At 43.1% G+C, this 19179-nt stretch overlaps 1 protein-coding gene across 1 annotated transcript in view; it reads left to right on the top strand.

The window, feature by feature from the left end:
- The window catches only part of mrpl38 (mitochondrial ribosomal protein L38), a 29659-nt gene extending 11802 nt beyond the window's left edge, over positions 1 to 17857 (top strand). Inside the window, exons 3-9 of the mRNA XM_060844619.1 lie at positions 1939 to 2070; positions 8202 to 8407; positions 8896 to 8968; positions 12092 to 12137; positions 12540 to 12698; positions 13280 to 13416; positions 17542 to 17857. Of these exons, the coding sequence (XP_060700602.1) occupies positions 1939 to 2070; positions 8202 to 8407; positions 8896 to 8968; positions 12092 to 12137; positions 12540 to 12698; positions 13280 to 13416; positions 17542 to 17678 (890 nt within the window). The 3' untranslated portion in view covers positions 17679 to 17857. The remainder of the gene's footprint in view (positions 1 to 1938; positions 2071 to 8201; positions 8408 to 8895; positions 8969 to 12091; positions 12138 to 12539; positions 12699 to 13279; positions 13417 to 17541) is intronic.
- The last annotated feature ends 1322 nt before the right edge of the window (positions 17858 to 19179 follow it).

Raw genomic sequence — 19179 nt, 5'->3', positions numbered from 1 at the left:
GACTTCTCTTGTTCCTAGGCTCAAACCATCAGCTCTACATCTGCAGCATTGGGGCCCAGACCCCTTGTAGTATCCAGTGTCTTCAGCTTTTCCTTGATATCACATTGAATGAATCAAATTGGTTGAAGACTGGAATCTGAGATTCTGGGAACCTCTGAAGGAGGCCAAGATGGGTCATCCAATAGAACTTTTGACCTAAGATACTTGTGACAGCTTCAGTCTTCTCTTTTGCACTGAATTGCCAAGCTGCCCATCATTGAAGATGATGTGTTTGGAATCTTCTTCTCTGGTCAGCCATTTGATTGAATGTGGCAAGATCTTAGGGCGGCACGGTGGCATAGTGGTTAGCACTGCTGCCTCACAGCGCCAGGGACCTGGGTTCAATTCCCGCCTCAGGCGACTGACTGACTTCCTCCAACCCGTGTTGATGGTACAGAGTGTCTCATGGAAGCTTAGTTTTGAGTCGCTAGATCTGTTCAATATCTACCCCATTTAGCCCACACCAAGTAATTTTGCCTGCTAATTGATTCCCTCACTAACTGCAGCAGGTGTAGACTAGCAGCTATGTGCTGTAGGAGCTACTCTTGGTGATGGACATTAAAGTCCCCAATACAGAGTACACTTTTTTAAAAAAAACAATGTTGTATGGTGTGTGGGCATCATTGGCAAGGACATTATTTGTTGTCATACCTCAGTCGTTCTTGAACTGAGTAGCTCTCTCAGACGTTTTGGAGGACAGTTAAAGGTCAACCACATTGCTATCGCTCTGTAGTCATATGTAGGCCGCACAGAAGAAGACACAAATTTTCTTTCTTACAAGATGTTGGTTTTTATAACAGAGGTTATAATTGTGTTTTTTATTGAATTCAAACTTTACCATCTACCATGATGGGATTTGAACCCATGTACTCAACATTAATCTGGGGTTTAGATTACTACTGCAGTGATGTTACCACTGTCCCACCACACTCCCTTCTTTGATGTTAGTTCAATGGGACAGCATGACTTCCATGAATCTTGCAACCTTTCCTTTATTTTCATTTGCTACAGATTTGTTTTATGTCTAGAGTAACATAGCTAAATAAGGTCTCATGCTATACAAGCAGAAATTGCTGGAAAAGCTTAGCTGGTCTGACAGCATTTGTGGAGCGAAAGCAGAGTTAACGTTTTAGGACCAGTGACCTTCCTCAGAACACAGGTCTCATGCTACACAGGGATACTAAATATTGATTACTAAAAGAAAACACAGTATTATAGGGACCTCAATTTCCAGCAAGTGGCTAGATTAATGCTAGCTGGTCCATCCACTTTTTCAAATTATTCTTCTTGTTATAGTATTTCCTAGAGGTTTACTCTGCCTGAGTGACTTGAGGTAATTTCAGAGGAGAGTTAAGAATCAACCACATGTCTGTGTACCTGGAGTCATCAGAAGGCAGATGAAGAGGGTGGGCAGATTTCCTTCCCTAAATGAGATTTTTTTTAATTAGATAGAGTTTTAGAAGTATCCAGTAGTTTGAAGGTCGTCATAACTGAGATTTCGACTTTTATTCCAGATTTATTTAATTAGTTGAATTTAAATTGTCCAACTGCCGTGTGGAATTTGAACCCACATTCCTCATGAATTTTCCAGTTTCTGGATTTCTGTCAATGACAATTATTCTGCTATCTTAGCCATATTTGAATTAGTATTTTCTCATCTGAATGCATCGATTTTTGCGATACTTGGAGAGAAGTGATATTGTGAGTTATCCTGTGGGATTTGTTTTTAACTTGGGATCTTTTACATGGAAAACTAATGTACGTATTTTTCTTTCAAATATTTTTGCAGTTGTTCCTTTCAACTTTTCTATAACTATTAGGCAAATTGCTAAATATTTTAGTTTGCATTGTCTGCAACATGATGGCTCCTCTAAGTATTTTCCATTGAATTCTTTTCAGCTTCGGAGAAAATTGACATTGGTCTCCCTCATTTTAGAGAATCTCGGAAGAAGCAACTGAGGGAGCGCAGGCACGTCACCAGGGAAAACCACAAAAACGGTGATCTTGAAAGGCAAGCACGACATAGGACGTGTACGTCAGGTTTGATATGCAGATGACTGAGGTAGAACTAGCAAGTGAGCCGAGGCTGCATGTGGTCCCAAGATAAATTGTAATCTTTCATTTTTTACCTTTCATTTGTTGCTTGCTTTGATTCAGCGTTTTTTTTTACCCTGAGTTGCAACCATTAATGCTGGGTGTGTGCACGTGGCTCAGGTCTTGACTGCCACAACAGTACAGACTAAATACAGAGCTCAGAGAATGTCATGACTCTGGTTCTCTCCAAACGCTCTTTTCTTGTGTCATTCCCAAAGTAAATAATTCTACAAGTAAACTCCAACCTCTCTTAAACTAAGATGTAAGCATATATAAAAGCTAATGTGGGGGCTTTATGTATTCTGGGTGATCAACAAACCCATGCATGTGTATAATTAAACATAACAGTAATCCTGAATCTCTCTAACAGGCAAACTGATAGTGTGGAATAATCTCAGACAAATGCCACAATTCGTTTTTAAAAAAGGTATAGACCAATAGAGAAACCAGCAATATTGGGCCTAACAGTAGAATTAGGAGCAGGAGTGGGCCACTTAATTCTTGAGTCTGTTCCACTTTTCAACAAGATCATGGCTAATCTGATTGTGGTCTCGACTCCACTTTCCAACCTATCTCCAGCACCTTTGACTCCCTTTTTAGTGAAGAATCTGTCTGAATCTGCTTTAAAAATATTCAGTGACCCAGCCGCCACCTCCCCAAGATGGGAGTTCCAAAGATTCTCAACCCTTGAGAAAAAAAATCCTCTTCATTTTCATCTTAAATAGGAGACGCCTTATTTTAACACTGTGTCATCTAGCTCAATTCTTTTCCACAAGAGGAAATAGCCTTGAAGCATCCACCGACTCAAGTCCCCTCAAGACTGTGTTTCAGCTCCCAATTTTTTAATCTCAGTGGAAACCTAAGTACAGTATGCCCACTGGTTTTCCTTCACGCAGCCTTTTTCTTAAATAGCTCCAGTTGATTGGTCAAACATGGTTTTGTCTTCACATTATGATCTTCTAAGTGACTTGCTCATAATCTCTTTGACAATAACAATTTTCCTCTGATAGATATTAGAGCTTCTTGGAACAGTGTGTGGATAGTGCAACTGGAAGAGTGGTCCCATTGGACCATGTATTGGCAAATGAGCCTGGTAAAGTGACTGATCTTACAGTGGGAGAACACTTTGGAAACAGTAATCACAACTCCCTAAGATAGCCATGAAGAAGGATAAGTCAGGACCTTGCAGGAAGGTACTAAATTGGGGAGGGAAATTACGTCAGTAGTAGGTAGGAACTAGGGAGAGTTAATTGGGAACAGCTGTTATCAGGTAAGTCTACATTTGACGTAGGAGTTGTTTAAAGACCTGCTGATCAGAGTACAGAACCGGTATGCTCAGTAAAGAAGAAGTACAAGGGTGATAAGGTATGGGATCCTTGGATGACAAGGGAGATTGTGAATTTTGACAGAAAGGAAATGGAAGCAGGTATCAGGTTTAGAAAGTTAAAATCAGACAGGACACGTGAGGAATATAAAGAAAGTAGAAAAGAATTCAAGCAGAAAATTAGAGCAAGGAGGGCTAAAGATAATCCCAAAGGCATTTTATACCTACATTCAAAGCATTAAAATGACTATGGAGAGGGTAGGACCACTCAAGATAAAGGAGGGAACTTCTACTTGGAAGTAGAAGTTATGGGCAAGTTAGTAAATGAGCACTTTGTCAGTATTCACCAAGGAGAAGGACATGGAGAATAGTGATATTAGTGTGGGGCTTGCCAGTAAGCTAGGGCATTTTGAGATCAAGAAAGCAGTGGTGTTCGGCTTCTTAAAGAGCATTAAGGTGGCTAAGTTTCCGGGGCCAGATAGAATCTATCTGAGATTCTTGAGAAAGGCAAGAGAAAATATTGCTGGGACCTTGACCAAAATCTTTGTATCCCCTCTAGCCACTAGAGAGGTCCCTAAGGATTGACATGTAACTAATGTTGTTCCTCTGTTCAAGAAGGGAAGTAGGGATAATCCAGCAAATTTTCGACCGGTGAGTCTCACATCAGTGGTTGGGAAGCTATTGGAGAGAATTCTTGGGAATAGGATTTACGTGCATGACAGTCAGCATTGCTTTATGCAGGACAGATCATGTCTTACTAAACTTGGTTGTATTTTTTGGGGCAGTGACAAGGGTGATCAAGGAGGATCAAGCAGTGGATGTTGTTTACGTGGATTTTAGTAAGGTTTTCGGCAAGCTCCTTCATGGTAGACTCATCCAGAAGATTAAGAGGCGTGGGATCCATGGTGACGTGGCCACGTGGATTCAGAATTGGCTTGCCCATAGAAGGCAGAAGGCAGTGGTGAAAGGGTGTTTTTCTGGTTGGAGGTCTGTGATAAGTAGTGTTCCGCAGAGATCTGTACTGGGTCCTCTGCCGTTTGTGTTTTGTATGAATGTCTTGGATGAAAACATACATGAGTGTTCATAAGTTTGCAGACTACAGATCGGGGGAGTTGTGGATAATGTAGACGATTGTCAAATGATACAGAGGAATGTAATTCAGTTGCAGAAATGGGCGGAGAAATGGTAGATGGGGTTTAATGTGACTGAGCGTGAGGTGTTGTACTTTAGAAGATGAAATGTTAAGGGAAAGTATACAGTTAATGATGGGATCCTAAACAGTATTGAAGTACCAAGGGATCTTGGGGTCTTAGTCCACAGCTCCCTGAAAGTGGCCACACAAGTAGATAGGGTGGTAAAGAAGGCATATGCCATGCTTGCCTTTGTTGGTCAGGGCATTGAGTACAAAAGCTGAAAATGTGTTGCTGGAAAAGCGCAGCAGGTCAGGCAGCATCCAAGGAACAGGAAATTCGATGTTTCGGGCATAAGCCCTTCATCAGGAATGAGGGAAGTGTGTCCAGCAGGCTAAGATAAAAGGTAGGGAAGAGGGACTTGGGGGAGGGGCGATGGAGATGTGATAGGTGGAAGGAGGTCAAGGTGAGGGTGATAGGCAGGAGTGGGGTGGGGGCGGAGAGGTCAGGAAGAAGATTGCAGGTTAGGAAGGCGGTGCTGAGTTTGAGGGATTCAACTGAGACAAGGTGGGGGGAGGGAAATGAGGAAACTGGAGAAATCTGAGTTCATCCCTTGTGGTTGGAGGGTTCCTAGGTGGAAGATGAGGTGCTCTTCCTCCAACCGTCGTATTGTTATGGTCTGGCAATGGAGGAGTCCAAGGACCTGCATGTCCTGGTTGGAGTGGGAGGGGGAGTTAGTGTTGAGCCACGGGGTGGTTGGGTTGGTTGGTCCGGGTGTCGCAGAGGTGTTCTCTGAAACGTTCCGCAAGTAGGAGGAGGCCACATCGGGTGCAGCGGATGCGATAGATGATGTATGTGAAGTTGCAGGTGAATTTGTGGCGGATATGGAAGGATCCCTTGGGGCCTTGGAGAGAAGTAAGGGAGGAGGTGTGGGCCCAAGTTTTGCATTTCTTGCGGTTGCAGGGGAAAGTGCCGGGAGTGGAGGTTGGGTTGGTGGGGGGTGTGGACCTGACGAGGGAGTCACGGAGGGAGTGGTCTTTTCAGAACGCTGATAGGGGAGGGAAATATATCCCTGGTGGTGGGGTCCGTTTGGAAGTGGCGGAAATGATGGCAGATGATACTCTGTATACGGAGGTTGGTGGGCTGGTAGGTGAGAACCAGTGGGGTTCTGTCCTGGTGGTGGTTGGAGGAGCGGGGCTCAAGGGCGGAGGAGATGCGGTGGAGGGCATCGTCGATCACTTCTGGGGGGAATCTGCGGTCCTTGAAGAAGGAGGCCATCTGGGCTGTGCGGTGTTGGAACTGGTCCTCCTGGGATCAGATGCGGCGGAGACGAAGGAATTGGGAATATGGATGGCGTTTTTACAGGGGGCAGGGTGGGAGGAGGTGTAGTCTAGGTAGTTGTGGGAGTCAGTCGGTTTATAGTAAATGTCCGTGTTGATTCGGTCGCCTGAGCTAGAAATGGAAAGGTCTAGGAAGGGGACGGAGGAGTCTGAGACGGTCCAGGTGAATTTGAGGTCGGGGTGGAAGGTGTTGGTAAAGTGGATGAACTGTTCAACCTCCTCATGGGAGCACGAGGCAGCGCTGATACAGTCATCGATGTAGCGGAGGAAAAGGTGGGGGGTGGTGCCAGTGTAGTTGCGGAAGATGGACTGTTCCATATATCCTACGAAGAGGCAGGCATAGCTGGGGCCCATCCGGGTGCCCATGGCAACTCCTTTGGTTTGGAGGAAATGGGAGGGTTGGAAAGAGAAGTTGTTCAGGGTGAGGACCAGTTCAGTCAGTCGAAGGAGAGTGTCAGTGGAAGGGTACTGGTTGGTACGGCGGGAAAGGAAGAAGCGGAGGGCTTTGAGTCCTTCGTGATGGGGGATGGAGGTGTACAGGGACTGGATGTCCATCGTGAAGATAAGGCGTTGGGGACCGGGGAAGTGAAAATCATGGAGGAGGTGGAGGGCATGGGTGGCGTCCCGAACGTAGTTGGGGAGTTCTTGGACTAAGGGGGACAGGACTGTGTTGAGGTATGCAGAGATGAGTTCGGTGGGGCAGGAGCAGGCTGAGACATTGAGTACAAAAGTCAGGAAGTGATTTTGCACCTTAATAAGACTTTAGTTAGGCCGCACTTAGAGTATTACATTCGATTCTGCTCGCCACGTTACAGGAAGGATGTGGCAGCTTTGGAGAGGGTGCAGAAGAGGTTTACCAGGATTCTGCCTGGATTAGAGAGTATAAGCTATAAAGGAGAGGCAATTAAAAGCTCTCGTTGTCTTCTCTGAAGCGGTGGAGGCTGAGGAGAGACTTGATGGAAGTTTATAAAATTAAGAGATGCACAGTTTGGGTTGATAGTTAAGATATTTTTCCCAGGGTTGAAATGTCTAATACTAGAGGGCATGCATTTAAGGTGAGAGGGGAAAGGTCAAAGAAGATGTGGGGGCAAGTTTTTTTTACACACGGAATGGTAGGTGCCTGAAACATGCTGCCACGGATTGTGGGGGAGGCAGGTGTTTAAGGGGCTTTTAGATAAGCACATGAATAAGTAAGGAATGGAGGGCAGACAGAAGGAATTAGTTTGATTTGGCATCATGTTTGGCACAACATAGTGGGCCAAAGTGTCTGTTCCTGTCTGTACTGTTCTATGTTCTGTATTCACTTTACTCTGTTAAAATAACTGAGATCATCCTGGACAGAAGAGGCATCCTCCCCACCTCTTTTCCAATGCCCTCTCCCTCTGCACTTGTAACCAGATTTTCAATTATCTTTGCTTTTCAGTTTGTCTACTAGACCAAGCAGCAAAGTTTAACAAAGTTGTTTAATTAAAGAAAATGGAATAAGCAAATATCAGTGAATTATTAAGGATTTGGTCAGATGTAGGGAGACCAGCTGATGGGTTTGAATGTAGAGTGGGTTAATAATATTGCAATGATATCCAGCATTGAACCAGTCAAGTCACCATAGCTTTACCAAACCACAGGGGTGCTCTCTTAGATAGCGATGACTGGTGGTGATTTAACCTGAGGGCCAACGTACCTCAGGCAAGGTTGAGAAGGAGAGTCCTTCATAGTCACCTCAGCTGGTACAGGAATTGAACCCATGCTGTTGGCATTACACTGCTTTGCAAACCAACCATCCAACGAATTGAGCTAAACCAAACCAGTACCTTTTCGGTTTCTCTCCTATCTCCCCTCATGTATTCTGAGTTCATTTCCCTGAAACCCATCTCATGCTGACTTGGCTCCATTCCCAATGATCATCCAACTTCCTTTCCTAGCCCCAAAGCCAAACAGTATTGTTCTATTGCCAAATCCTCACATCCTGTCTCACTGCCTTTCAAAACTATAATTACCTTGTTTTTGTCTTTGTAAATTTCCGTGCTGTGTCCAATTCTTCCATCCCTCCATTCTGCTCGCAGTCCTTTGCACATGTTGTCCGTGAGTACAGTGATAGAGTTGTGCTGGGTGCCTGTAAATTCACAATTGAACTAAGAATTAAATCCTTTCAGAGAAGAGGAAAGCTAAAGCTGAGTACAGGCCTGTTTGTTAAACAAATGGTTCCAGAAGCTGTAAATGTAAAATGTGTCAAAATGTGTACAGGCTTGTTTGTATGATTTCCTTTCCTCACAGTGTCAGTTTCCCTGGAGGAGGTGAAAGCTGAATGGGAGAGAACAAACGGGCCTTTCCACTTGCGGAAAATTGGCGAACACTTTGCTGTTTATAGAGACCTGTTCGATGGAGCGACGTTTGTTCCCCGTGTGATGCTTCGTGTTCAATATGACTGCGATAATGATGCTGTGCCAGTATATCACGGGAATGTGGTCACCCCCACAGAGGTACAAAGGAGCAAATCAATGTAATAATCTACACACACGTAATGCACAACTTAAAAGTAGCAACGTAACATAAAATTGATGAATTAAAGAAAATGGATTAAGCAGTGATCAATAAATTACTAAGTGATTCAGGGTTTGATCCGATATTGGGAGATTGACTGATGAGTTTGCATGTGGAGTAGGTTATTAATACAGGCCCTGCAGTCACTTGTCTCTCTGCTGCCCTCTATCTTGGAATGGTGGACCAGCTCATCCACATCCACATATTCTGGCACAAGAAATTCTGAAAGGCTAACAATAACCATGATTTAATTGTGAGTCATTCTCCCTGTTTGCTGCTCACCATACTGCCTCTGTCTCACTTCCCTTTATTAACGGTTTAACAGTCTGCACGCAATAATCTTTTCATGTTTGGATGATGTTTCTTGTGCCTTAATGCAGATTATTTCCCAATTACTCCTCAACCGTTCTTTCTTTTTCTTTCCCAGGCTTTATATTCTCCAAAAGTGTGTTTTGAAGCAGAAGAAAGGTCCCTTTGGACACTGCTGCTCACCAATCCAGGTCTGTAATATCTCCAGCCAAGATTTTAAGTGACTCTGTGATTATAGTCCTGTTGCTTGGATATAAGGAAAAATTGTAATAATGGAATGATTTTCAGTTAAAGTGTCTCCTTTTTTTTAACTTAGCTACATGGGCTGTTAGCTGCTGCATTGGTAGTGCTTGTGGGCAGTGTTGTTTTACAACTTTACAACACAAAGCAGGAACTGTAACTTTCTCCCACCCCAAGAACTATTCCAGAGCCATAGGGCCTCAGGAATCATAGCCCTTGCAGACAGTAAAGTTCTCCAAAAGTATTCACCTGTGTTACACAGTAGCAGACCCATCCTCACCAGTACTGTATCCCAATGTTAACACAGTGGTAGACCTGTCTGCTACAGTCCCCAGTACTATTCCCCAGTATTACACAATATTATGAAGTGACAGTGGAAACCCTCTGCTAATTAAAACTAAAACAGCCAGAAAATCTCCCCATACCTCTTAATCTGTTAAATGTGAGTAAGTGAGTGAAAGAAAACTCCTGATTTCCACTGCTTACAGAAAAAATTAACAATTTATTTTCCTAGCTCTAAACAGTGAGCACTAAACAAAAACTGTTACAAACCAGAGACCCCTTTTTCTTAACAAAACACTATCTGACCCCAATTCTGTAAAAATCTTGCTCCAATAACACAATTATTAATCATGAAGTTAACTTAATCTCTCAAAGTCCATACAGTCTCTTATGCTGTCTTCCTTCTGATTTTCCAAATCTGGCTTCCTGGGCTGTCATCGTAATTTTTTTTACTATTTTCACTGGAAAAAATACCTTTGATAGCGCCATCTGAGAAATTTCTTCGAGAGCGTTGAGAGCCCTTTCAGGTGACGTGCTATCATGTTCAAAGGGCAGTTAGGTCTGACCAATTTTCAAAAAGCCCTCATTTCATAGCCCTGATTATACCTGAAATTCTTATACTCTGGTTTCAGGCTGTCAACTTGTTGGATTTTAAATTCGATTGACTTCGAGGGGCTGAGTGTTTGGTTTCAGTTAATTACTCAGAATAGAATTGTTGTCAAAACAGAAACCATAACTCGAATAACCATTTAACAGCCAATTGTTACATGCATCTGTTTTGGAACAGCCTATTTCCTAGATGTTCTGTAACTGGCAGCATTTGCTGCACCTTAAACTCAGAAAAGCACTTCCTGTCGTAAAGTGACCATACACTATTTTATCTTTATGACAAGAGCAACAGATCTGCCTGCACCAGTACTGTATCCCAGTGTTATACGGCAACAGACCTGTTTGTACTAGTACTATATCCATGTGTTACACCGCGATAGACCTGTCTGCACCAGTACTGTATCCCAGTGTTACACAGCGACACACCACCCCATTCAGTACTATATTCTTGTGTTACACAACAACAGACCTGTTTGCACCGGTACAATACCTCTCTGTTACACAGTGACAGACCTGTCTACACCAGTACTATATCCCAGTGTCATACACTGACAGACCTGTCTGCACCAGTACTGTACCCAGTGTTTAAAAATTGACAGACCTGTCCCCACCAGTACTATTCTCCAGTGTTATACACTGACAGATCTGTCCACACTAATGCTATACCCAGTGTTATACAGTAACAAACCTGTCCCCACCAGTACTGTACCCCAGTGTTATAAAAGGACAGACGTGTCTACACAAATACTATACCCTAGTGTTATACAGTAATAGGCTTGTCCCCACCAATACTATACCCCAGTGTTATACAAGGACAGATGTGTCCACACAAATTCTATTCCCCAGTGTTACACAGTGGCAAACTTGTCCCCACCCCAGGGTTGTACCCCAGTGTTACATAGTGAGAGGCTGGTTCCCCACCTGTGCAGTATCCCAGCATTATATAGCGACAGATCTGTGCCCACCAGCAGTGTACTCCAGCATTCTACTCTGATCGACTTCATCGTATGAATATTATACACGTGTTATATGTTGAAATGTTTACGTTATAAAATTAATAATTCTGTCTCCTGACTTAATATGTTTGAAATGACAAAATTATATTTTTTAAAAATTGCTTGTAATTAGTCTAAGTACTCAACAAAGCATGAGAAATTCATAAAGTTACCATAATGGTTAATTGTTATCCAAAGCAACAATGCAAACCAAGAGTGCGGTTTCAAATACCCAGGGCTTGGAGGAGTCACTCCAGGAAGCGCTGTCATCATGTATGAACTGAAGCACTGATTCAGTCTCTATTAGCTTTTTCTAAACTGCAATTCCACAGATGTCTAACAGTTTGACAAAACAAAAGTTTGAATAAACCAAAGATATCATGAGCCCAAGCTTTACTTTAGACATCCATGCTGTAAAGGGTGGTGGTGGAGGGTTGTTTTTCAGATTGGAGGCCTGTGACCAGTGGAATGCCACAAGGATCGGTGCTGTGCCCTCTACTTTTTGTCATTTACATAAATAATTTGGATGTGAGCAGAGGAGGTACAGTTAGTAAGTTTGCAGATGACACCAAAATTGGAGGTGTAGTGGACAGCGAATAGGGTACCTCCGATTACAGCAGGATCTGGACCAGATGGGCCAATGGGCTGAGAAGTGGCAGATGGAGTTTAATTCAGATAAATGCGAGGTGCTGCATTTTGGGAAAGCAAATCTTAGCAGGACTTAATGGTAAGGTCCTAGGGAGTGTTGCTGAACAAAGTGACCTTGGAGTGCAGGTTCATAGCTCCTTGAAAGTGGAGTCACAGGTAGATAGGATAGTGAAGAAGGCATTTGGTATGCTTTCCTTTATTGGTCAGAGTATTGAGTATAGGAGTTAGGAGGTCACGTTGCGTCTGTACAAGACATTGGTTAGGCCACTGTTGGAATATTGTTTGCAATTCTGGTCTCCTTCCTATCAGAAAGATGTTGTGAAACTTGAAAGGGTTCAGAAAAAAATCACAAGGATGTTGCCAGGGTTGGAGGATTTGAGCTTTGGACTGCAGGGTCTGTTTCCAAGCTGTACATCTCTAACTCTACGACTAGAAAAGATGTTTTTTTGGTAGCTAAAATCTCTCAACTATTTAGTTCTGGGTTTTGAGTGGACATTTAATTGGCTAAAGCTTTGTGTAATGTCTTCTTTCATGTTTCAGATGGACATCTGAGAGACAATGAATCCGAGTATGTCCACTGGTTGGTGTGAGTATTAGATTTGGTACTCTCCAAGTTATTTTCCAGGTCAGGGATTATCAAATTTGGAGTAATTAGATCCAGGTATGAGTAGTCAGAAGCGATAAACAGCAGGGTTCCTGATGCTGATCTCTAGATATTCCACTCAATGCTTCCCTTCACTCTGTCATCCCTTCCCTAATGAATATATCCTGACAGTTGTCATTAGCTATTTTTTAAACCACTTTCCAATTTTACCCTTAATTCTTCACCATTTTAAAGGGAAGTAGCATTCTTTTGTGCAGAACTTAGTTAATATTGAATTTATTTTAAGCACTTTATGTCACACTGAATTAATTGTAATATACAAACGGTGGATATGGCCAATATATCAAATTGAAATCCGGTTTATTTCATTGCTTCCTTATACAGTGGTAATATACCTGGGAATGCTGTATCAGAGGGTGAGGACATCTGTCACTATTTTCCCCCTTTCCCTGCCAAAGGTACGGGATATCACCGCTGCATCTTCATCCTTTTTAAGCAGGATGATGTAATTGACTTCAAAGAAGACTTCAGACCATCACCCTGGTAAGGGGAAACTATAAGTACCTACTAATTAAATATAACATGCCCTTGTCTAAGGGAGAATCTGGTGCATTGACTTGTAACTCTGTTCGATCCCTGATGTTTGAGTTGTAATAGACAGTGATCGTCATCACGTTCAATCTGTAATATCTGTTAAGTTTGAATTTTGCTAAAACCTATCTGATGAGTTGATAACTTTAGCTCAGTTAAGCTTTTTGTAGTTAATGTAAGTGCAGTTTCTGTATTACCCCTTTGGCATCACCATGTGTATAAGTAGATTTAATAGGTGTTTATGTGAATATACTTGTCTAACTGGGTGTCTTCACCTCTATGTATGCACATCCAACCTTGTGTTTGTGTCTATTTATATTTCTGGGCACATACCTTTCTGCATGCAGACGTTTGCCGATGTGCCTCTCGTTGTGCATGTTATTCCAAGAATGTGGTTGGGTGTGTAACTGAAGAATATATTTAGTATGAGCATCAGTGAATGCGCAGTGATGACTGGTTTGTTCTAATCTGATTGAGCTGGCATCACTGGTCTGTGTATACAAAAGTGCATTACCATGTATATTTCTTTTCAGTCACAGTCTGAAGATGCGAACCTTTAAGACTTGTGATTTTTACAAGAAACATGAGGATCAGCTGACTCCAGCTGGACTGGCTTTCTTTCAGTGTCGATGGGATGAGTCAGTCACACGCACCTTCCACAATCTGCTTGGTAAGTCCTGCAAGCACTGTCCATGTGTTGAAATGTGATTGACCTCCACAGATATGTACTATGGGTGTGATGCTGCTGATGTGTTTCTTTATCTTGTTAAGTACTCCATTCATCAGTCTAATTCGTCAGGAAAGAAGCTGTTCTTGAACCTGTTGATAAGTGTGTTCAAGCTTCCACAAGTCAGCACTGTCAGGGTGCGATGGGTCTTTGATGTTTGCAGCCTTTCCACGGCAGCGAGCTGTGTAAATAGAGTTGATGATGGGAAGTGGTCTTCCATGATGGTCTGGGCTGTGCACACTACCTTCTGTAGTTTCTTTTGGTCCTGGGCAGAGCAGTTGCCATACCGGGCCTTTCTGCACCTGGACAGTATGCTTTCCATGGTGCATCTGTAAAAGTTGGTGAGGGAATTTGTGGACATGTCAAATTTCCTGAGCCGTCTGAGGAAGAAAAGGTTTTGTTGTACCACCTTTACCGTTGCATGTAGGGATGTCCTGGACAGGTGGTTGGTTATTGTTACTCCGAGGAACTTGACATTTTCCACCCTCTCCACCTCCGCTCTGTTGATGTAGATGGTGGTGTGTACTCCTCCTTTCTTCATGAAGTCAAAGATAAGTTCTTTAGTTTTGCTGACATTGAGAGAGAGTTTGTCATCATTACACTACCAAACCTAGCCCTCTATCCCCTTTCTGTATTCTGACTCTTCATTGTTTGATATTCATCCTGACACGGTCATGTCATCAGCAAACTTATAGATGGCATTCATTCAGAATTTGGCCCCACACAATTGTGGGTGTACAGGGAGTACGGTAGGGGGCTAAGAATGCATCTTTGGTGGGGGGGGGCTCCAATGTTGAGTGTTATCGTGGAGGAGGTGCAGTTGTCTATCTTCACTGATTGCAGTCTGTGGGTCAGGAAACTGAAGATCCAGTTGCAGGGGGCGGAGCTGAGACCATGGTCTCAGAGTTTTGAGATCAGTCTGGAGAGATAATGGTACTGAAGGCTTTACCTGAGAATACACCGTTTATTTCGCCCACTTTGTACATTTCCTGATTGATGTTTTAATGAAAATGTATTCAGAATCTCCACACCTTGATTGCTCAGCTTCTACCTGGTACATTCTTATCTGATACAGAACAAATTGAGATCTAGCTGTAGTGGATGATCCAAGTTGTAACGCACACGTTATATCCGAAAGCGTAGGGCAGCTACCTGTGTAATACATGCAGAAAAGCTGCAATTCAGTTGTCTCTGCTAGTCTGTATAGGATACATTTTATTTCAGAGTCCCTACAGCGTGGAAGCAGGCCATTCGGTTCATCGGGTCAACACTGACCCTCTAATCCAGGAATCCTTTTTACAAATACGTGAAGGACAAATGGGTAACTAGGGAGAGAATAGGGCCCCTCGAAGATCAGCAAGGCAGCCTTTCTGTGGAGCCGCAGGAGATGGGGGAGATATTAAACGAGTGTTTTGCATCAGTATTTACTGTGGAGAAGGACATAAAATGTACAGAGGAGGAAGTGCTAGATGTCTTGAAACACACAAAAGTGGATAAATCCCCAGGGCCTGATCAGGTATACCCAAGAACTCTGTGGGAAGCTAGGGAAGTGATTGCTGGGCCTCTTGCTGAGATATTTGTATCATAGATAGTCACAGGTGAGGTGCCAGAAGACTGGAGGTTGGTTAACATAGTGCCACTGTTTAAGAAGGGTGATCAGGACAAGCCAGGGAACTATAGACCAGTGAGCCTGACATCAGTGGTGGGCAAGTTGTTGGAAAGAATCCTGAGGGACAGGATGTACATGTATTTGAAAAGGTAAGGACTGATTAGAGATAGTCGACATGGCTTTGTGCGTGGGAAATAAAGTCTCACGAACTTGATTGAATTTTTTGAAGAAGTAACAAAGAAGATTGATGAGGGCAGAGCAGTGGGTGTGATCTATATGGACTTCAGTAAGGCATTTGACAAGCTTCCCCATGGGAGACTGGTTAGCAAGGTTAGATCTCATGGAATACAGGGAGAACTAGCCATTTGGATACAGAACTGGCTCCATGGTAGAAGACAGAGGGTGGTGGTGGAGGGTTGTTTTTCAGACTGGAGGCCTGTGACCAGTGGAGTGCCACAAGGATCGGTGCTGGGTCCACTACATTTTGATATTTATATAAATGATTTGGATGTGAGATCGCAGGTAGAAAGGATAGTGAAGAAGTGTTTGGTATACTTTCCTTTATGGGTCAAAGTATTGAGTACGGGAGTTGGGAGGTCATGTTGCGGCTGTACAGGACATTGGTTAGGCCACTTTTGGAATGTTGCGTACAATTCTGGTCTCCTTCCTATCGGAGGGATATTGCGAAACCTGAAAGGGTTCAGAGAAGATTTACAAGGATGTTGCCAGGGTTGGAGGATTTGAGTTATAGGGAGAGGCTGAACAGGCTGTTTTCTCTGGAGTGTCGGAGGGTGGTACGTGTATGGAATGAGCTATCAGAGGATGTGGTGGAAGCTGGTACGATTGCAACATTTGAGAGGCATTTGGATGGGTATATGAATAGGAAGGGTTTGGAGGGATATGGGCCGGGTGCTGGCAGGTGGGACTAGTTTGGGTTGGGATATCTGGTCGGCATGGACGAATGGGACCGAAGGGTCTGTTTCCGTGTTGTACATCTCTCTGACTCTGACACTATCGATTCCTTTCATAGGATACTATAACATACACATTTGGAGCAGGAGTTATAAACTCAGCTCCTCCAGCCTACTCTGCCATTCAATGAGATCTGGGCTGAACTCACTACATTCACACTTACCCCACCTCCTTTATTATCAGTGCTTTTGTGTATTTTGAGGAGAGGTAATTTTGAGGACAATCAGTTAAGGATGCTGTGGTTCCTGGGGGAGAATGCCTCTGGATTAGTAAAACTGACTCAAACATCAGAAGTCAGATGACATCAGGTTATAGTCCAGCTGGTTTATTTGAAATCGCAAGCTTTCAGACATTTGTGACCGTGTCCAAGTAACTGTGATCCCAGAATTCCTTCAGCAATCCCCAACTGTTTTGAGTGACAGATTAAAAATCTTATGACAAGCCTTGTGTTTGGGCTCCTGTGTAGTATTACATGCAACTAACTTTCCAGAACTATCAAACGTAGCAACTCCTTGGAACTGAATGTTACAATGTTCACTGAGTGCTGTCTCCTATAACACAAATTTAATACAACAAAAAAAAGTTATTTACATTGTAAAAACTAATGTATTTTAAGGAAGGAAATTTGCCATCCTTGGTCTGGTCTGCATGTGACTCCTGACACGGGACTTTTAACTACTCTCTCAAATAATCTTGTAAGGCATTCAAATCAATATCTGTGCAGAATGCACACCAAATGCTTTGTGTGCAAGCAGTGCTCTCAATTCATGGAAAAGTAATTAGAGACATATGTGGCTAGATGCCAGGACACAATTGGAGGAGAACTGAGCCAGAGAAATCTGGGAATAAAAACAGGCCACTAAAGATAACATGGCAGTAATCAAACATCTGTGAAGAGACACTGTTTCAAGTCCAATATGAAGAGTCTTTCTCTACAGATGCTCCCTACCCTTTGAGGATCTCCAGCGCTTTCTGTACCAATTACCTTTTACAATTAGCCTCTGTCCCTGTCTCCACTTTTTTCTTGCCTCGGTTTCTGATTTTATTTCACATCTCCAGCAATACTTTGCTTATATTTGCCAGTTATATGGATGTGGAGAAAGTGAGGACTGCAGATGCTGGAGATCTGAGTCAAAACGTGTGGGACTAGAAAGCATAGCAGGTCAGGCAGCATCCGAGGAGCAGGAGCATTGATGTTTCGGGCATATCTGGAATATAGAGGGGCTGAGAAATAAATGGGGGGTGGGGGTGGGGCTGTTATATGAATGTGTCGAGAGAAGGAAATCAAGTGGAAATATAAGAGGAATGAGGGGTGAAAGGAACTGTCTGAAAGTAATAAATTCAATGAAATGGAGACTGGATATTGCCTATGTGCCCAATATCTAAGAAAGTGAAAGGAATAGGAGTTCATTTTCACAAGAAGGAACAGAGGTGACCAAATTTAGTAACAGCAATAAAAGCAGAAATCTTCTTGTGTTCTTTGTTAGATATGAAGGAACCAGTGTTCGAATATGACTTCCCTCCAGTTTACCATCCGCCTCAGAAGAAATACCCGCATGGTCAGCCACTCCGTTACCTGGATCGCTACAGAGACAGCCACGAGCCTACCTATGGAATCTACTGATCTGGCATCGGCTTTTCAGGAAACTCCCAGGCCCTGGCAGCTCAAGCTGAGGCCTACCGTCCAAAGTTGTTTTCCAAGCCTCCCTTCTTCAGCTCAGCAGCAATCCTTTAACAACTCCACATGACCACTTGTGAAAAAACACATGTAACGATGGAGCAGAAATAAATATTTTTCTAATATGATTGTGTACTTGGCGAAATTGAAAATATGCGCAAGCAGTTTTTCTATTAGAGCTGCTGCATCAAGCTGAAAGCTGCTAGTCCTCAGTCACTGACCCAGACAGGTTGTACAAAGTGAAAAAGAGGAATTCAGAGCTGGTACATTGCAACTGGAACTGCCTGGCCCATATCCTTCAAAATCCTTTCTGTTTATACACCCTTCCGGATGCCTTTTAAATGCTGTAATTGTACCAGCCTCCCCCACCACCTCTGGCAGCTCATTCCATATACACACCACCCTCTGCCCTAAGGTCCATTTTAAATCTTTCCTCTCTCACCTTAAACCTATGCCCTCTAGTTTTGGACTCTCCTATCCTGGGGAAAATATCTATTCACTCTACCCATGTCCTTCATGGTTTTATAAACCTCTATAAGGTCACCCCTCACCATCCAATCCTTCAGGGAAAATAGCCCCAACCTATTAAGCCTCTCCCTACAGCTCAAACCCTCCAACCCTGGCAACATCCTTGTAAAAGTTTTCTGAACCCTTTCAAGTTTCAGATCATTCTTCCGAAAGCAAGGAGACCAGAATTGCACCTAGTATTCCAAAAGTGGTCTAAGGAATGTCCTTTACAGCCACAGCATAACCTCCCAACTCCTATACTCAATGTACTGCCTAATAAAGACAATCACACTAAACACCACCTTCACTATCTTGTCTACCTGGGACTCCACTTTCAAGGAACCATGAACTTGCATTCCCAACGTCTCTTTGTTCAGCAGCACTCCCCAGCCCTAACCATTGAGTGTGTAAGTTCAAAATGCAGCTCCTTGCATTTATCTAAATTAAACTCAATCAGCCATTCATAGGCCCATCTGATCAAGATCCCATTGTGATCTGAAGTGACCTTCGCTGTCCACTATACGTCTAATTTTGGTATCATCTGCAAACTTACTAACCGTATCCTTTATATTCACATTCCAAATCATCCACGAAAAGCCATGGACCCAGCACTGATCCTTGTGCCACATCGCTGGTCACAGACCTTCAGACTGAAAAGCAACACTCAACTACCACCCTCTATCTTCTACCATTGAGCCAGTATCCAAATAGCTAGTTACCCTCGTTTCAGTTATGTTCTAACCTTGCTAACCAGCCTACCATGAGGAACCTTGTGATGCTTTGCTGAAGTTCTTATAGATCACTTCCAATCTGTCCTCATCAATCCTCTTTGTTACTTCTTTGAAAAACACAAATTAGAGAGACATGATTTCCTATACACGCAGACATGTTGAACTTCACTCATCAGTCTTTGCCTTTTGCAATGTAATCTCCTCACAAT

This window comes from Hemiscyllium ocellatum, chromosome 25 (genome assembly GCF_020745735.1).
Source record: "Hemiscyllium ocellatum isolate sHemOce1 chromosome 25, sHemOce1.pat.X.cur, whole genome shotgun sequence".
Lineage (NCBI taxonomy): Eukaryota > Metazoa > Chordata > Chondrichthyes > Orectolobiformes > Hemiscylliidae > Hemiscyllium > Hemiscyllium ocellatum.
This window is presented reverse-complemented; position numbering and strand designations above follow the sequence as displayed.